The sequence below is a fragment of the Hyla sarda genome, chromosome 1, assembly GCF_029499605.1.
Source record: "Hyla sarda isolate aHylSar1 chromosome 1, aHylSar1.hap1, whole genome shotgun sequence".
Taxonomy (NCBI): domain Eukaryota; kingdom Metazoa; phylum Chordata; class Amphibia; order Anura; family Hylidae; genus Hyla; species Hyla sarda.
In genome coordinates, this window is record NC_079189.1 from 460,196,092 (window position 1) to 460,216,481 (window position 20,390).

Genomic DNA, 20,390 nt, shown 5'->3' on the forward strand with positions numbered 1-20,390 from the left:
GAGGATCAGGGACCGGGTCAGTGTGCTTGATAACAGACACAGACTCCCCTAAAAAATAACCAAAGAAGTGTACTAAGAACATTATACCATAACATACACCTCAAGCAAACTGTAAAACATACAATAAATAAAGGAGGTACACTTATTTAAGAGGTTCTCCCACAAGTTATCCCCTATCTATAGGAAAAGTAGGTGATTGGTGGGGGGGTGATTACCTAAACAGATTTGAAATGACCCAGCAGACGAAGCCCCACCAATCACCTAGTTATGTCCTATACATATTAGGACATGCTGCTTGCAGAAGAATTGCTCATGATCTGCTGTGTGGCTTGGCATAGGATTTCTCAGTTATCACAATATGCCACGGCAATGGACATTAGTGCAGCCCACTGAGCAAGGCCATACTAGAGTCAAAAATCAAAACTTCAGTATGCATCAGCAAAATAAATAGATTCATTTATTTATTATGAATCAAACAGCCCCCTTTCACTTATATTACAAACCAGTAGATATTTGGGAAATATTCAGCATAATGCCTTCCTTCCTGACCTTTCCATACACATGAACATTTGGTTTCATGTATTCCGAATGGGGAGGAAGGAAGTAAGCTGCTGCTTCACAGCTCTGGCGGCAGCTCATCTGCCCGAAAACAAAAAGGTTTAATAGTCACTTTAGCCAAGAAGTCCAAGGTTGAAGTTGCATACCTCCTGCTTAATTCTCCGTAATAAGAGAATTCTGGGGTTTGAACCTAGTCTGCCACAGTATTTAATAAACTTTAGAAGCTTTTTTTTTAACTTAAAAAAGGTACTTCTCCTTTGATGCCCTAATTCTTCTCACATTATGGGCCCCAATGGTATCTCTCTCCAAGTTGTTTAACCCACTTGTATTGTATTATACGTACCAGTAAGGATTGACTGGTCTACTCGTAACGTTGTAGACTTGATAGAAGTTAGCCGTATGTCTGCTGGAACTTTATCTCCAACTAGAAAAACATATGAACAGATTAATAACATGGATAATTTTGAGGGGACCAACATAAGTCATAATACTCATTGTTGCTACTAAAACCCCCATTAAAATCAGAAGATACACCCATATCATGTACACTCACCATTACTAGTCCTACAGCTGCATCTAGGTTTCATTACTGTAACTGGGTAATGTGATCAGCCTGACCCACAGGAAATCAGTGTTTAACATGTCAGTAATGTGTCAGTTCTGTGTCAGGTGATCCTGTAGTTCACAGGAAGTCAGCTATCAGATGCCTTCTGACTGCTCACAGACCCCTGCCTGATATGTATAATGCTGTTGCTATCTCTATTAGATCCGCAAAACGCTTCAGGTGACAAACATCCGTGCCGAGACAGAAGAAGTGCGGAACAGAAAGACCGCCCCATAAATGGGATCGCGGAGAAGTCTGGGCAGGACCGCTACACATGCCCGAGACCTCAACTGTCACTAAGGCCCAGAGAACCAGGAGGGCCAACCTAGAAAAGAAGGAACTCCACAGGATCCTAGGATAGTGTCCAAGACAAGGAAACCAACCAGTCCTGGGCCCCAGCTGTCCAAGCAGACCAAAGCACTCCAAAGTAACAACCCTTCAGGACGTGAACGGAGGGAGAACAAAAGGGAACCTGGCTGGGACTCCCAGGCTCTGGGCACAGGAAGGTTACTCTAGAAGACTGTGGTGTCAGTGTAGCGCAACTGACACAGTCAGTCAAAGGGAAGGAGGAACACACCCTACCAGGGAAATTGTGCTAAGGGGGGAGAGGAGAGCAATAGCAGGACCCAAACGACAGACTGTAGCTAGACCAGCTGTCGCCAAGCCACACATAATAGCAGAAACCCCTCCAACAGAGGAGAGTACCAAGGCTGCCTGAGCAGCAGTAGATAACCAAGAAACCGGAAGAGAGCCAGGCTGCAATGGTGAGCAATAAGCACACAGGCAGAGACAGCGAAAGGCTCTTCTGAATGCTCTCTGTGAAAAACAAGGACCCAGCCAGATATCCCACTTATAAAGTGGGAAGAGAGAGCTGGCTCCATCTCGGTAGTAGAAAGCGACCAGTAAAATAGTCCCCCTAGTGGAGGGGGAAACAAGAGGTGGTCGAAATGAAACTCAGGCACTGACCATGCCAAGCCCTGATCCCCGTACCCCCGTGGAAGGGGGATTGTCAAAGTGCACCAGGCACCGAAGGAGCAGGGTCATGCCGCCCTGCGGCAAGGGACAAAGTAGTGGGTAGACGTAGAAACTCTGCGAGAACATCTTGAGGAGCCAATTTGTGTCCCCAGAGGGATCAGAATCCTGGACAATGGAGCTGGGCAAAGATGCAAAGATGTGACTACAAATGCAAGGAAGAAGCACACAGACACACACAGCAACCAACAGCGTTGAGAGGAACACCCCATCGGGGTGAAACCCTGTACCAGTTGGGCACCAACAGAGCCAGACTGGTCGTGTGTAAGGCAACCAAGCAGGCGCCTGAGCCACCCTGCACAGGAATCCAGGAAGATACCTGAAGACATAAGGGGGGGGGTCACTGAACTGTCTTGTGAACCCCCACCAGGCCCAATGCCAGAACAGAGGTGCACCACCACCGCAGACCTGTGGAAACAAGATTACAGGAAGGTCCGAGGTGACCTGGTGGATGAGAAACCATGCAGACAGTCTGGCTATATGGCATAGGGGCCATGGCCACACCATGTCTCATTAAGAACCACACATTGAAAGTGGGTTACCAACCTTCAGCAGTGAGAGCAGCATACATGCAGAGAGGGAACCCTGAAAACCAGAATATGGTGCATTGTATAATGGAGTGCATGGAGCAGCATGGGTTGACTCACTCAGAACTACACCCTTAGCAGTGGGTTACCTGCACTTCCGCCCACGGAGTGGGAAGTGTATGGTAGTTGATCCGACGTAGCAGTAAATCAAGCAGACAACCGTCTGGCTGACCAGATTCCTGAACACACAGGATCACTCCTTCGAACCCTCCCACAGATAGTGGGGTACTGGAGTGCGACCTATCCGATGGGCGACTTAGTGGTACCAGATACCATGCAGACGAACGTCTGGCTGACTGGCATCATACCTGTGCACTTTGCAGAAACCCTCGTCCAGAGTCCACTCATGTAGAAAGGTATGGGAAAACACTGTGAAGCACGTGGTAGCCCAGTGTATAGAATCTCCGTCACCCTGGGAGATCAGGGGAGGCAGAGGAGCCCTGGATTGCATCCCTGTCGCCCTAAAAAGGGTCGATGGGACATGTCCGGTTGCTTCTTTGGACACCTCACCCTAGCAGTGGGACTGTAACTTCTGAAGGGCGACCTAGAGGTGTAGGAGATCAAGAGCACCGTCTAGCTTACTGGCACAGGGTCCCTTTGTACCTATAGAGATACCCTTCTGGACTCCTCCCATTAGCAGAGGGGTACAGGAACTCCAGCCAAACATGCAGCATCCCCATGATGGGAGACTGGTGGCAGCAGAATCTGTGCAGACAACAGTCTGGCTTATCAATCGAGTACACCCCAGGCGCTGGCCAGTGGCGATAAGGGGACAACGGCCCAGATGAAATAACACTGTGCCCTATTGTGGCATATGGAGGGGCGGGAAGGCCTGGGGCCATGGATGGTATCCCCGCCATCCTGGGATATCAGGGGAGGCTAAGGAGCCGTGGATTGTGTCCCAATCGCCCTGCACAAAATCCATTTTACACGTCGGGCCACTCCTTCGGACACCACTTAGCAGTGGGAAGCCGTAATTCCAGCCGTGGATGCGGCAGCCATGTGATGAGTGAATGGCGGCAGAGTAAACCACACAGACCACTGTCTGTGGTATTGGGTCTAGTCTATGTCCACGTAGGAACACATGCTTGAAGACCTCGCTCTAGAAGTGGGGGGTCCAGCACATTAGCCACAGATTCCAAAGACCTATAAAGACCTGTGGGAGAAAATTGATACCACTGCGGTTTGTGGCGGGGAGGATTGCTGCAGGAATGATGCTGCGGCAACGTGACCAGAGGCCACGAGGTTGGCCCAGCTCAGCCACGTGTAATGGCAGCCGAGGAGCCAGCCTAGGGGGGGGGGCAGGGGGGGGATGTTAGACATACTCACCAACAGACTTAATCTTCTCATACTCACCCAGGCGTCTTAAACAAGCTTATGGCCACGCTGCATCATACCAGGCTAATATAGAGAGGCAAGCAGCGGCAGTGGGGGACCCAGATAAAGGGTACAACCTCAAGGTGCTGGCCATTGGCGATAAGGGGTTGACGGCCCATACTCTTATGTTCCGTGCCCCTTTGATGCATATGGGGGAGGGGGAAGAACAGGTAGCGCCATGCTCCTGAACCCCCACCTGAAAAAGGGAAACAAAAAGGGAGAAAACCTAACTAAACAGCCCTTAATAGAAAATAAAATAAAAGAGACCAGGTCTGGGGAGCTCCCAGACCTGTGTCTTGCCTCCTACGGACACTAGCTAAAACTGATTACCTCACTGCAGGTGGGCGGGTATATCCTGCCAGGGAGGAGCCAAATATTTTTTTTCCCCTAGTGTCAGCGCCTCCTAGTGGCAAGAGCATATACTCATCAGTATAGGTGTCCCCAATGAAGAGTGACCGAGAAACACCTTAATTATGATTATAAAGTCAAGTCCCTTTTGCATCATATCAATTTCTCTCTAAAATAATGCACTTTGAACAAGAAAATGCATCAAAATTGCACATAATGTGAAACTGACCACCAGTCCACAATACAAGTCTCAGCAGTTTAGGCTGCTAGGTGGTCTCATTAAGGGAACTGCAGTGGATTCATGGGAAATGTGGGCAGCTTTAGAAAATCATTTCACTGGGAAAATAGAAATCAGTATGGCCAGAAACCTATGCATGCCACGGCAGCAAAAACAGACAAGCCCAAGGCATACATAATTTACGGAGTGCTTAAGAGGTTAAACAAGGACTGGTGTTCTCTGTATGGTATTGTTCAATGCAAGACAGATTTTACATCTATCACCATTTTAGGAATGTTCACTCAGAGGAGCGCAATAGTTCATTGATGGTTTATAACACCTTTATACAACTTTACATGCAGTTTTAGACCTCGATCCTTAACTCAGGCAGAAACAAAAAGGCTGGCATGGTGAGCTTCACTCTTCAGTACCACAGGGAGCTGTATGTGCTAGTAGTCCCTAATGGGAGTCCTTATGCAATTAGAAGTAATAGCTTGTTTTGAGGTCTGCGTTCTTAAACACCTGCATGACACCTCACCAGGTTAAATAAAACACCTATGAGGCTCCTCTATTGTAATGGAGATTGTATAAATATTTAGAATGAAAAAACAAACAATTATCAGCTAGCACAAAACAACTTAAAAGGCTCAAACTATTTCAATCACTTCCTTATAAAAGTGTAAGCTTCTAGACTATGACCTCTATGAATTGAACTTGTTAGGCTAGGTTCAGACTACGGAATGTCCAGGCAGAAAATTTCCGCCCGGAGATTCCGAGTGCGGCCAGTGCCGGCTGAATCAGTCGGCGCTAGGACCGTGCGGACACTGCAGTCTCCAATAGACTGCAATGTGTTCCGCGCGGATTTCCGCCTGAAGAATGAGCAACGCCTTTCTTCAGGCGGAAATTTCCAAGCGGATTGTCCATTCACAAATTCCGCAGTGTGAATTTGTGAACGGAAAAATCATTCACTACACTATACATTTTAGAAAGCGGAATTTCCGCCTGCAATTTCAAAGCAAAATTGCAGGCGGAAATTCCGTAGTCTGAACCTAGCCTTATTCTAGTATATCCCACAGATGCTGAATTGGTCAACACTTGAGGAATATAAAGTGTGGGAAAAAGGCTACCACCATTAAGGAATATGGTGATCATAAAAGGGTGTACTTTTTTTGTAGCTGGTACTTGTAACTTTCACATGAATGATGGGATACAAGGTTTCAGACCAGGTCACCTTACATTAGTGTATGGTCCAGTTCTGATACTCAAGTACCCAGACAGGGGTCAGCATGGGAACTCTGATGCTATGCAGCCTCACATACAGCTGAGATACACTGTGTTCTGATACATTTTTATCATAGCATTAACTTTTTCAGCAACTTGTGCTACAGTAATCTGTGGAGTTGGGTTAGTCTTCCCTATTGTTAGTTCAACCAGCTGTCCTCCCTCTTGGTAGGTAACACTGCCCACTGGTAATGTGTCAGAAAGCCTGCCATTTTGGAATTACATTGAACCAGTCATCTAGCCATCACAAATTGTTTAGACAAGGAGGTTCTTATGCTTGCCCTTTTTCCAGCTAACATCACGTCAATTTGAAGACCTGACTGCCCAGTTTGTGCCAATATATATCACTCCCCTTGTCAGTTACCACTGTCATAAGAATTAGAGATGAGCGAACTTACAGTAAATTTGATTCGTCACGAACTTCTCGGCTCGGCAGTTGATGACTTTTCCTGCATAAATGATTTCAGCTTTCAGGTGCTCCGGTGGGCTGGAAAAGGTGGATACAGTCCTAGGAGACTCTTTCCTAGGACTGTATCCACCTTTTCCAACCCACCGGAGCACCTGAAGGCTGAACTAATTTACGCAGGATAAGTCATCAACTGCCGAGCCGAGAAGTTCGTGACAAATCGAATTTACTGTAAGTTCGCTCATCTCTAATTAGAATCATGGTTATAATGTTATAGCTGGTGTGTGTTTAAAAAATAAAAATCAAAAAAAATAATAAAATCAGTTTATGCAACTTAGATTTGTTTCAGATGTTGGGAACGAAAATCTACACATAAAAGAAGCAATAATCAATTCATAGAAACATCTACAGCAACAAGTTACAATGAATCATACGTTACGGTACAGTATGTTTAGCACAATGGACATCATAAAGATCTATCACTCCGTCATTTTCACCACTGTCACAGAAGGCTAACTTGTTTCGACATACAAGTGTCATTTGGCATACGGCCTAGAATTCCATTTCAAGATATGCATCCCTGTGTGAAGTGCTCCAATTCCCTACAAGGGCATCTCTCTACAAATTCTATGGCAAAGTCCATGCAATACTAAACAGGAAAGATATTAGTAACATGCTCCACATACATCAGCTCCTTAACGTGAGTGCTGTAGACCTACAATAAATCGCACTGATGCCTGGTCTTAAAAGCTATCTGACATTTATAGACATATAAAAACTTGTAACCTGAAGACCACAGCACGACACAGCTAATTCATCAATGGAAGACATATACTGCGAGCTGTCCTGAGCCAATAATTGTATCTACATGGAAAAGCTATAGAATTAGAGTTCAACTTACAAGCAGACAAAGCTTAAGGGTATGTTCACACAGATTTGTTGTGACACTGCTTCAGTATGACTTTCCTATAGAAGTTAATTGGGAAAATCTGTAGCAACTCTGCAGTGTGTGAACATACCCCAAGGATGCATTAGCTAACAATCACCACACAACTTAAAATCATGACACCAACCACTTCTAATAGATTACAAGAACAAGCTTACCGGCAACTTCAACAATGTCACCAGGAACAATATCTCTGGCTTTAATCCTTTGGACACTTTTTCGGTCCTGTCGGTAAACTTTGCCCATTTCAGGCTCATACTCCTTGAGTGCTTCAATAGCATTTTCAGCATTTCTTTCCTGTTTGGGAAGAGAAGTGATTGCAGAAAAGTTTGAAAAAAAAAAAACTTTTTAAATGTGAAATTTGGAAAAATTTTGGAGCCATAAATTTTACTGTATAAACTAAAAAATCCTAAGCAATAGTAGTAGATTCAGCTCACCCCACAAAATCAGACACGGACCAGTGCGGACCACACTCCAGTAGCATACGAAACCAAGGAACTGTCCAGTCGGGATGCTCTTTTATAGAATTTTTTTTATTCACAACATCATATAGACATACAGGAACCGCATGTAGACAGGTAACACGTTTCGGCTACTTTACATAATCTTAGTCATAAATGTTATGACTAACGCTATGTAAAGTAGCCAAAACACACTACCTGTCTACATGCGGTTCCTGTAGGTCTATATGATGTTGTGAATAAAAGCATCCGGACTGGACAATTCCTTGGTTTCTTTTTTGACACCAATGTTTTCTTCCTCCATAAAAAGGTAGAGAACAATATTATATCCCAATATAAAGGAGACTAATGGTTGGAGGGTAAATAAATTATGCAGCAATTTGAACCACAAAAGCGGTCAACAAAGGCTATAGCCTCTTGATAAAGCCACATTATTGGTGAAATGTCGAGGTGAGCTGTGTTTGTGGTTTTAACTGCAGTTGCACAGGACCCCTAGGATAGTGATGTAGACTACTAGCTTTCCATTGCCTATGATGTAGCTACAGTCCTCACTACAACCAACCAGCTGGTTGGCAAACATATTAATCATTTTCATACAATAGTGGTACTTGCGCACTGTTTTTAAATGTGTGTCCTTTAATAGTTTTCAATAAGTTCAAACTGCTGCAATATTACATCCCTACATCTTTTAAACTAATCTTTTCCAGGTTCCAATTGCTTGTGCATTAATGTAGGGCAACATTTAAATATTAGGAGATCTCAGCCTCCAACAAATATACAGACAAGAGCAATAAACTCTGTAGCATTAAGCCAGACACTGCCTTTAGAATAAAGACTTTGACTAGACAAGACCTGGCAATCTAGTCACTTTCAGCTTTGTCAGAAAACACAATGCAGTGAGCAGTTTGGTCAGTTGAAATAATTTTGGGGCCCACCACACATTCAAAAACTTGAGCCAAACCTTTGCTATAGGTTCCACTATAAATAACTTATGATTACTGGATGACCCACACACACACACACAATATATATATATATTATATATATATATATTATATATATATATCTCTCTCAATAGCTGACAAATTGCTCCTCCCTAAGCATAGGCTGGGTTCACATGTCCATGTGTACGCAAATTACAAGAGCAATGTATAGAAAGCTAAAGTGAGAAGCAAACTCAAAATAAATTTATTTAATACCAAAAGGCAATATTAGTGTCATAGCAAAGATGGAAAGAAACAAATGATTACAACCGAAGTTAAACCTAGCACAACATGAATAACACACTATACGGAATATTCCAGATAGGCAGAGTCAGCATAAAGCACCATCTGTCATAACATTATGGTGTCATTCAATCATTACAACATGGGATTTAAAAATAAATAAAAAATCCATCCTATACATTTTGCTTGCCCATTCCTAATGCACGCGTTTTATTTGGGATTGCTAGTACTTAATCTTAAAAGATGCACAACTGGTAATTCCTTGTTTTACTGAAACTTGTAATGAAGCCAGGAGTGTGGGTCTTATTCTGTCTTCAATGGCAAAAAAATGATGGGGCATAAAGAGAAAGTTTTCCAATATGCCCTTATTCACAAATCAAAGGGGGAGATATCAAATTTTGTGTAGCTGAAAACCAGTACAGTTGCCCATAGCAACCAACCAAGTTGTTCTTTCATAATTTTTTTTGAGGACTTAAAAAAGAAAGAACAATCTGATTGGTTTCTGTTTACAACTGCCCCACTCTTCTTCTACACAGGATTTGATAAAGCTCCCCCTAAATGTATACTGTATATTCAGCAAGATAAAAAAAAAGTAGTATGGACAAGTCTTCTAACTGCATGTAGTACAGTTTATGAAGTAGGAACCCTATTTACATTTCATACACACTTAACCCCTTCACAATGCCAGCTCTAGTCCGTCGTGGTGCTGCTCAGGGTATATGGAGCGGGCTTCTCACTCCATACCAGGCGACTCCTAACTCATTTCAGTAGCATGGGCCGCCGCCTGCAGCGATTGCCATGGCTGGAAATGAACCCTTTAGATTGCAGCTGACAGCGGCATCTAAGGTGACCTTTAAAATGTCTTTGGTCGTCTAGTATAGTATATAGTGGATCACCCACTTGCAGCTCGATCCACTGTAGAGGTTGCCAGAGGGCTTACCTCTCTTCCTGTGCTGGCTGCGGCTCTGTAATTGATAGAGTCTGGCTGGAACAGGCTCTATCAATTGAGTGCACACATCAATGCAGTTGAATAGAATGCATTGACCTGTATGATGAACCTAAGGATTCTTCCTAAAAAGACCACTGAGGGGACTAATAGTGTAAAAAAAATAATACACCGGTAAAAGCTTAAATAAGTTTAAACATACACAATAAATACATAGGATAAGAACAGTGTATAACACATTAGGAAACATTGATATGTTGGTTGATTGCAAAACAGACTTGTGTAACAGGAAATAGTAGCGCCTGCCACAAGGCACTCAAACCAAGTGACCAGTTTACTGCACGATTGCTTAAGACCAACATTCAACAGAAGATTTGCTCTACATGTGATGGGATGAAATAAAGTTTTGCCAAAACTGTATCAGAGTTCACACCATGGTTTTAGGTTACGGGAGCCGAAAACAGAGCGCTGCCGTATCCCAGCCGGACCCGCCCCCTACCTCATTCATTTCAATGAGCCGACTGGAGTCAAATGCTGACTCTGGTCGGCTCATTATTGCCTTGTATATGGTTTTCTGACCGGACCTAAAACCGTGGTATACTACACATGTCAAAAATGTGCCAACCGGAGTCAGCGTTTCACCCGTCGGCTCATTGAAGTGCACTACATATAGGCCAGGTCTGGTTGGGATACGGGAGCGCTCGCTCTGTTTTAGTTCCCCCCAGCCGGATACGGCTCCTGTATTGCTAAATCGTAGTGTGAACCGGCCCTCAGCTGCAGGGCTCTTGTCAGTTAAGATACAGTTCTGAACAAGAGTTGTACAAGGTTTTTAGACAACAGGACAGTCAGGCTGCATTCACACTATGTTTTGGACATCCGGAAGCCAGATTCAGCAGGAGAAATTGAAACCGCCTAATGCTGTAACCCATTCATTTCAATGAAATGACCAGACTCCGCTAGTGACTGCTGCACTTTTAGTAGAGTTCAAAAACCGGACACAGTGGGAAAATGAGCTAATCAGAGTCGCTAGCCGACTTCAGTCAGTTCAGTTTGGAAAATTCTCCTGCTGGATCAGGATGCCCCAAACAAGGTGTGAATGCTGTAATAGTATTAATAGTATCAATAGTAAAGTGACCTGTTTAAGGGTGCTTTAGCATCACATTGATAGCATGACTTTAATAGCATAATTTATATAGCCAATTTCTTAGGTGGCTTTGGGAAGGAATTATTCCACTACTGGTCGTGCACTTCATCAAAATGGCATGTATTGAGAGCACCCCAAGACTGCCACCTCAAACAAATACATATTTTAACTAAATGTAACAATGCAAATCCCGGATGATTTCATAATATGGCTAAGAAAGGTGACTGATGTGAACGCCTACTGCAAACACTTACCTGCCACACACCTACAATGGCGTTTGCTACTAATATAAGTAAGATTACAAAAGGCTCTACAAAGGCTGTGATTGTTTCTTCACCTTCCTCGAACCATGCCAATACCTGAAATAGAGAAGAAAATATATCATCATAAATGGTCTCCAGAGCAGATAGTCATCATGTGAAATTTCCTGACTCAGTGTTCACTGGTGTCTGCTTTGACCACATGAGAACATAGGCGCAACTAAACTCAAAGACAAAAAAAGAAAATGGGAAAAATAATTATGTCAGGCTAATACACAGGGCAGAATAAATGAATTAGCATTCTACAGTAAGTGGTCTGTCTCTGCTCTTCTAGTAGAGACAGCTGGAAAGGGCTCCACATTTCCAAAGTAAAACATCCCAAATAAAAGGAGTTGTAACAAACTAGGAATGTCTAGCTGTGTTATGTTTAAACAAGATCATAACAAGAATTTGCTCAAGTATATACTAACTGTGCTTACCACAATACAGTGCTCAGCTGGCAGAACACATTTTCAAAGGTTATGGTTTAACTGAGCAAGAAAGCCTAAACATGAACGTCACATGCCACTACCCTGTGCTGCCCCAGGATTCATCCAGAAGCGATACGGAATACAGCAGTGGGGACATTAAACTAGCTAATAACCTTTATAAATCATCTTACACAGGGTTATTAACTATACATAGCAGGGATATGGTATATACTGTACATCACACAACTCTTCTTTTGCCAAGCTTAAACAGTTCCCATGTCCAGAATGCATAGGTTCCCACCACTAGCTCAGCAAGACAACAACAGATTCCCAAGGGGATCCCAAATATATAAGACAGGAAGTACATTGTGCCTCACTGGTACTGCTCCATGTAATGCTTCAGTAGGTGTTTTCAATACTTGTTTCATTTAGCAGGGCTATTCATTATACAATCTATTTTAGTTATGGAAGCAGAGAATTGGAGGGTAAAATAAACATTATTTTATAAACTCATTATAATCTCTAGTTATTCTGCCCCCCTGCCTAGAAACTGGTATACACTAGGGTATCGACCGATAGATTTTTTAGGGCCGATACAGATACCCTGTGACCTTTCAGGCCGATAACTTATACTGGAATATCGGTATAAGTTATCAGCCATTACATCCCGCACCTCCCCCCCCCCCCCCCCCCCCCGACCCAGCAGAAGCTGCTGCAGATCAATGATTTAAAGCGAGCGCTTTAAATCAATGAACTGCAGCGTTTTTTTTGCGGGGCCAGAGACCGCCGCCACCGCCCGCTTCTCTCCCCCTGCCTGTCCTGGGGTCCTCCCTAGTCCAACCACCACTGCCCCATTGCCTCCCCCCACCCTCGGTTTTATAATTACCTGTTCCCGGGGTCCGCGTCGCGTTGAGGTCATCACTCATCATTGCACGGACCCTGGGAACAGGTAATTATAAAACTGGGGATGGGGAAGGTAATGGGGCAGAGGCAGCGGTCTCTGGCCTGGGAGGCAAGGCGGGACATTATAGGCAAGGTAATTGCTGATACCGATAATGTCCAAAATCGTGAATAGCAGCCGATAAGATCGGCCGAACCGATAATCGGTCGATCCCTAGTATACACCTACCTACACACAGAAAGATACAGGTTGGTCACTGGCTGAAAATTGGTTGGTCAAAAATTCTGATGCTATTTATAAAATACTTCTATATATGTCTATTCAGGAAGACAACCTGCCACCACACATCTCAGGTGCTGCTGAAAGAAAACTAACAGGGCCAATCCTTTTTTGTCCCAAGAACGGGTGGCTGATTGTTTGCCAGCATCCACTAAAATTGTAGCCGGGTGCCAAGAAAATTAGAGTTTTACAGTCTGTTTTCCCAATCCAAGAGTCCCTATGGAGGGGTCCATGTAGTGCTGCTAACTTTGGCACAACATTAGTAATGTATAGTTTCCACCGTATTACAAGGGGCTACCTGGGCTTTTAGAATTTTTACATTTTAGTGGGAATTGGGGGGGGGGGGGGGGAAGAGGAAGGTGGATAGGGGGAGCTATATAGAGAGACAATTAAAAAATAATCACTGGCAGCAGTGGTGCCTTGACTAGACCACACTTGAACCTTGACTAGACCACACTATTAGGCTAGGTTCACACTACGGAATCTCTTGGCAAAAAATTTCTGCCCGGAGATTCCGAGTGTGGCCAGCACCGACTGAATCAGTCGGCACTGGGACCGCGCGGACATTGCAGTCTCCAATAGACTGCAATGTGTTCCACCAGTATTTCCACCTGAAGAATGAGCAACGCCATTCTTCAGGCAGAAATTTTCAATCGGATTTTCCGTTCACAAATTCCGAAGTGTACATTTGTGAACGGAAACCCATTCACTAAACTATACATTTTAGCAAGCGGAATTTCTGCCTGCAATTTCAAAGCAGAATTGCAGGCGGAAATTCCGTAGTCTGAACCTAGCCTTACTGTTTTACCACATGTGCCATAATTAATGGAAAAACATGGATGAAAGAGGAAATGTATGTTGTCCTGGTCCCAGTGGGCAGACAACTTTCCGATTTCTGTGCCAAAGTATATGTTTCTATCATAGTTACTAATCTAAGCTATGCATTAGAGAATGTAACTCCTTACCATTATTAGCCAAAGCACTTTAAATAATTCTTCACACAGAACAGGTAGACAGACCTGACCAAAAGATCAGTGAGAATAGTCCCTGCTACTGCCCCCTCCTCATGGAACACAGCACAAGTGTGGCCAGTGCTCTATTCTCTATGGAGCTTCCAAACATTGTCAGACTGCCACCGGTCAGCTTGTTAACCCTGTGGATAGGGGGGGTAACTCCAAATGAGAACACCCCGTTAACTTTTCAAATTAGAGACCTAGGGGTAGCCATGGCTTTCTACCCTATTTAAACAACCATACAGCAGGATTAATCCAGACAGTGAGCACCCAGCCTACATAAAGCGCATCCTACACAACAACGATCCATGAAATCTGGAACAAATGAAGTACTGTATATACTCCAATCAAACAATTATGCAACTCTTTAAGCAACGTGCGTGAACAACAAATAACTTTGACAATCCATACTCCAACTAGCCTTGTCATTTAGTAGTCATACTATGACAACAGAAGCCAATGTGTTTGCTTAGTGTGACCCTGCGGTACAGAATAGAGCAGTATGCTGCTTGTTTTGTTGGTACAGGTAACTAATGGGGCGGGGGTGGAAGCACATCAGACAATTGTAGCACATTAACTGTGCCATGTCTGGTAACAGATGTAATCTCTTCTTGGGCCCAGGAGAAATATATTATTCCAAATCTCCCCTGACTGAAGGTCAGTTACTAAATTTGGTCAAGAGACGAGTCACCGCTGCCACCAATTGTCATCTGACTTTGAGCCACTGGGAAAAGAGAATTACATGGGTAGAGAGGGGACACTAAAGGCTAGGTAATATTTATTCTCCATGCGGTCACAGCTAGCCTTAGCAAAAGGAAGCACATGACTTCTAGATCAGCGTGTAGACCAGTGTTTCCCAACCAGGGTGCATCCAGCTGTTGCAAAACTACAACTCCCAGCATGCCCGGACAGCCTTCGGCTGTCCGGGCATGCTGGGAGATGTAGTTTTGCAATAGCTGGAGGCACCGTGGTTGGGAAACACTGGTGTAGACAGAGGTGGCCACCAACTCATCTACCCAGCCTAATATTGCTATGGACTGTCACACAAGAGACACAGTATTCTCTCTAGGGATCGACCTATATCGTTTTTTTTTTACGGCCGATACCGATAATCTGTGGAGGTTTAGGCCAATAGCCGATTACTTATACCGATATTCCAGTATTATAAATTATCGGCTATTTCTTCTCCGAAGTCCCCCACCCCGGCAACGCCACTGCAGATCATTGATTTAAAGCGGGCGCTTTAAATCAATGAACTGCAGCAGCTTTTGCAGTGCTAGAGACCGCCGCCGCCACCTGCTTCTCTCCCCCTGCCTGTCCTGGGGTCCTCCTGAGTCCTACCACCGCCCCCCACCTATTCTCTGACCAGAGACCGCCGCCGCCCCCGCTTCTCTCCCCCTGCCGGTCCTTAGTCCAACCACCGCCGCTGCCCCATTGCATCCCCCATCCCTGGTTTTATAATTACCTGTTCCCGGGGCGCACGCTACTTCTGGCTCCGGCGGCGTCCTCCTGAGCTGTCACTGTGCGCACTGACGGTGACGTCACTCGTCATTGCACATGCGTAACGCAGGACACCGCAGGAGCCAGAAGTAGCGCGGCCCCCGGGAACAGGTAATTATAAAACCAGGGATGGGGGATGCAATGGGGCAGCGGCGGTCTCTGGCCAGGGCGGTGGGGGGCATTACCGATAACGTCCAAAATCGTGAATATCGGCCAATAATATCTGCCAAACCGATAATCAGTGGATCCCTAATTCTTTCTATACAATGTTGGACACTATATTCAAGCCCCATTTGAAGTTCAGTACGTTTGCTATTTTTCTCTGTTAACAGTCAATTCAGGCTGTAGGAATATTCAATGGATTACAGGAAGGAGATGGAGAACAATCCTGGCCCTAGCCTCACACTCTCTAACATCTCCATATCGGAGAATCAATATAGTGCAAATATAAACAGCTCTTAAGACAAATACAATATTCCCCATATACATCCCAAGTATCTGTTAACGTAAGACTTTGTTTCATTGGATACTTACAAATGATATACAGGCAGCAAGTAACAAGATTCTAACTAGCAAGTCTTCAAACTGTTCCATCACCAATTCCCATAGTGTTTTCCCTAAGATAAGAAAAAGGAACACTTGTCATACAGACTTGCACTACACCGGGAAGCCTTGTCAGACATTAGTAGCTACACATACCTTCTTCTGCAGGTAATTCTGATGCGGCCAACAATTCAGGAGCATGCGGGGAGGGAGGGAAAGAAAAGGAAACCATTAGTATCAAGTGTTTATATAAAACACAAGACAGTTGTGTAAATATTCCATGTTAGGGACATCGCAAGGAAGATATCCTGACAATGCCGCGTCCAAGACGTCTATTCACATGAGTCAGACTGCATAGTGCTGTCCTAGAAGTGTAATGATCACTTATACTGCATGAACCCAGCTAACCAGCACTTACTCCATATAATGGGCTTTATAGACACAATCCAGGGAGTAGGAATCATGGGGGCTGGTAATGGATTCTAGATCATGAGAAAAAGCTGAGAGTCAAATTATGGGTTGGATTCTATTCACGTCTATAAGGCCGGGTGCACACGTAGTATGTTGTATACTATTTGGTCAGAATTTTATGCCAAAAACAGCAGTGGGTCTGACTCTACCACATAAAAATGCGCAAATCCATTCTAGTTTTTCTTCCCCTCCTGGGTAGGTTCCACTACTAGGTTGGTTTTATATACTGATCAAATTACTATGTATGAAACCAGTCTAAGGGATTGATCACCCCCCACCACATACCATCTCCTATTGTTCTCAATGAGAAGTTTTCTAAAATGGTCTTTTTTTGCCCCCATCCAAAACAAAGTAGTGACATGTCCCTAGTGTGCTTCTGTCAGGAAGTCTTCAAAAGCTTGGGAAAAAAAGATATAAACCAGTCTAGCAGGCTCCTAATATCTATATCAGTGTATCCTGAATAGTGCGACTCCAGCTGTTGCAAAACAACAACTCCCAGCATGTCCGGACAGCCAGCAGTCCAGACATGCCGGGAGTCGTTTTGCAACAGCTGGAGTCACACTTCTTGGGAAACACTTATCTATAAGCGTGCGTTCACATGGCTGTCCGCCCCATTTCGCTTCCGTTCTTGCAGGCTGTAAATGGATTAAAAACGGTTTCAAAAAAATAAATCCCATTCATGTCAATGGGATTTTTTTTTTACAATCCGTTGACATCCGTTTGTACCCATCTGCACTCATTTCTGTTTTTTTGACGGCAAAAGGCACAAAGTATTTTTTGTTTCGTCAAAAAATCTGAAAAAAAAAACGGATGCAGTAAATTTAACATTGAAGTCTATGGAAAACAGATGAGTCTTTAATTTCATACGTTTGCATCAGTTTTTTTCAATTCGTTTTTCCGAATTTTTTTTCAGAACAAAAAAAAAATTTGGGGGGGGGGGGGGGTTTATTAACTGAATAACGGTCCAATTATGGTCTTTTTTTTTTTAAGTCTGTTTATTTATGACGGGAGAAGAAGGGGACGGGTCTAGACAGCCATGTGAATGCAGCCGAACTTTCAGTTGTAGCTCTGCCATCTGCTGCCTTTAAAATAACTGATCACCTGAAATTGTTACAAAAAAAAAAAATGACAAAAAAAAAATATATATATAGCAGTGTTTCCCAGTGAGAGTTGTAGTTTTGCAACAGCTGGAGGCACCCTGGTTGGGGAACACTGCCATATATAATAAAGAGATAGATATAGATATTATCGAGATATAAAGATCGATGTTAAAGATAGAGATATAGACATTATAGATAGGTATTATAGAGATATATATAGATTGATGTTAGATAGAGAGATATATTCACATTATACATAGATATTATAAAGATATATATCGACGTTCTAGATTTATAGATAGATAAGAGATATATAGATCGATGTTCTAGATACATAGATCGATGTTCTAGATACATAGCTCGATGTTCTAGATACATAGATCGATGTTCTAGATATATAGATAGATACATAGATCAATGTTCTAGATATATAGATCGATGTTCTAGATATATAGATACATAAATCAATGTTCTAGATATATAGATCGATGTTCTAGATATATAGATACATAGATCAATGTTCTAGATATATAGATCGATGTTCTAGATATATAGATACATAGATCAATGTTCTAGATATATAGATCGATGTTCTAGATATATAGATACATAGTTCAATGTTCTAGATATATAGATCGATATTAGATATAGAGAGATATATAGATATTATAGATAATAGAGATATATAGCGATGGATGTTCTAGATATATAGAGATGGATGTTCTAGATATAAATATAGATCGATAGATCAATGTTCTAGATATAAATATAGATACATAGATCAATGTTCTAGATATAAATATGGATACATAGATCAATGTTCTAGATATATAGATCGATATTCTAGATATATAGATCGATGTTCTAGATATATAGAGATGGATGTTCTAGATATATAGAGCTCTATCGATATAGATAACACAAGAACTGAAGATCCATGACAGAAGATTCCAGTGTAGATTAGGGGATGGATCACCTACTGCAGTGAATGGCTCTCCAGCTGCTGCACAACTACTAGCCCCATTCTGCTGTGGGGACATGATGGGAGGTGTAGTTTTGCAGTAGCCGGAGAGTCACAGGTCTGGATGCCCTCAGTATCCCAGGTGGGCTGGAGGCCTGTGAGGACACGAGGTAGCCTGCAGGCAGCCATCTTCTGTGTGATCCGGGTAGGGACAGGCCCTGACAGGAAGTGCTCCCTGCCTGCCTAGGATGACTGGAGCTTTCCTCCGGCCTGCTCCCCGGGCACGTACCGTTGGGCCCCCATCTTTCCTTCAGCTTCTTGACCTGCTCCAGGCCCAGCCCCGTGCTCTCGTTGACACTGAAGTGCGCCAGCACCTCCTCCACCGTCTTGGTGTGTGCGTTCTCCATGTCCGGATCTGTCCCCCCCTCCTTTGCTCGTAGTCAGCGCACAATAGGCCGGCGGTGTCCCCTACAGCAGCGCTCTGCCCATACGAGCCCCCGGGCACTGGCTCTGGGATACGGCTCTCAGGCGAGGCTTCTCGTCATACACCGACGCCGGTCTCCTCACGGCTCCTGGATTGGCAGAGTGTTCTCGAGCGTTCTGCTAACCTAGGATACTCGGGGAGTACAAGCGAGGTTCCCGGTAGCTCGTGCGTGCTCTCTGCGGGCCCTATGCCGGTTCCCTTTGTGCGGCCTCCCTTTTGTGTCTTGTCCGTTGTGTCCGCCCGGCCGGTGTGCTCCCTCTCCGCCGCTTCTAGTGGCAGTGGCGTGCAGCCGCTATAGCATTTTATTCTGAGGCTGCTCCGGGCTCGCGATCGCTGCATGTGGACGACTCTGATTGGTCCAGCTTCACGTCACCAGGCCACACCCCGTTTCTCTGGCAGGATCCCGGATCACGATGACGTAGCGCGAAGTATCCCAGTGGGGTGGCTGGACCTTCGCTCTGCTGAGGTTGTAGTGGGCGGGCTCTAGGAGCTGCTCCTCCGGTTCTCCCCGCCCTCCGTGTGTGTCCCATCACGTCGGCTCCATGTACTGAGACCGGTCACACCGGCGTGCCTGTGCCACTCTCTAAAATGTGGGGAACACTGGAACCTAGGTGGGATGGCTGCTGAGGGAACAACAGGCTTAGAAACCTGTTTTTTTTAACTATAAGGATCTGTCTTGTTTCAGCCTGATCATTATTTGTGTATGTGTATATGTGTATATATATATATATATATATATATATATATATATATACCGCCATCTCATCATAACTGGGAGTATAACAACCCTATATATATATATATATATATATATATATATATATATATATATATATATAGATAGATACAGTGGTCCCTCAACATACGATGGTAATCCGTTCCATACGATTGTTTGTTGAAACCATCGTATGTTGAGGGATCCGTGCAATGTAAAGTATAGGACAGTGGTCTACAACCTGCAGACCTCCAGATGTTGCAAAACTACAACACCCAGCATGCCCGGACAGCCAGCGGCTGTCCGGGCATGCTGGGTGTTGTAGTTTTGCAACATCTGAAGGTTCGCAGGTTGTAGACCACTGTTAGAGGAAGTTGTACTCACCTGTCCCTGCCGCTCCGGACCGTCACCGCTCGTCACCGCTGCCCGGGATGTCGCCGTCCATCGCTGTCGCCGCGTCCCCGGGGTGTCCCCGACGCTCCGGTAAGGCCTCTGCTTCCCCGGCATCCGCGCTCTCCGACGGCGCCGTCACATCGCTACGCACGCCGCTCCTGTTGGAT

General features: G+C 44.3%; 1 protein-coding gene across 2 annotated transcripts in view; it reads right to left on the minus strand.

The window, feature by feature from the left end:
* ATP2A2 (ATPase sarcoplasmic/endoplasmic reticulum Ca2+ transporting 2) overlaps positions 1-19,459 on the minus strand; it is a 46,853-nt gene extending 27,394 nt beyond the window's left edge. For both annotated transcript variants that reach the window (XR_008846968.1, XM_056534494.1), the window contains exons 1-7: positions 18,921-19,459; positions 16,256-16,273; positions 16,091-16,173; positions 11,388-11,492; positions 7,515-7,653; positions 902-982; positions 1-48 (exon numbers count right to left, since the gene is read on the minus strand). The exon at positions 1-48 is cut by the window's left edge and continues 38 nt beyond it. Coding sequence is in view for 1 of the 2 variants with exons in the window: in XM_056534494.1 (XP_056390469.1) it covers positions 1-48; positions 902-982; positions 7,515-7,653; positions 11,388-11,492; positions 16,091-16,173; positions 16,256-16,273; positions 18,921-19,038 (592 nt within the window). In the remaining variant the exon portion in view is untranslated. The remainder of the gene's footprint in view (positions 49-901; positions 983-7,514; positions 7,654-11,387; positions 11,493-16,090; positions 16,174-16,255; positions 16,274-18,920) is intronic.
* Between the last annotated feature and the right edge of the window lie 931 nt (positions 19,460-20,390).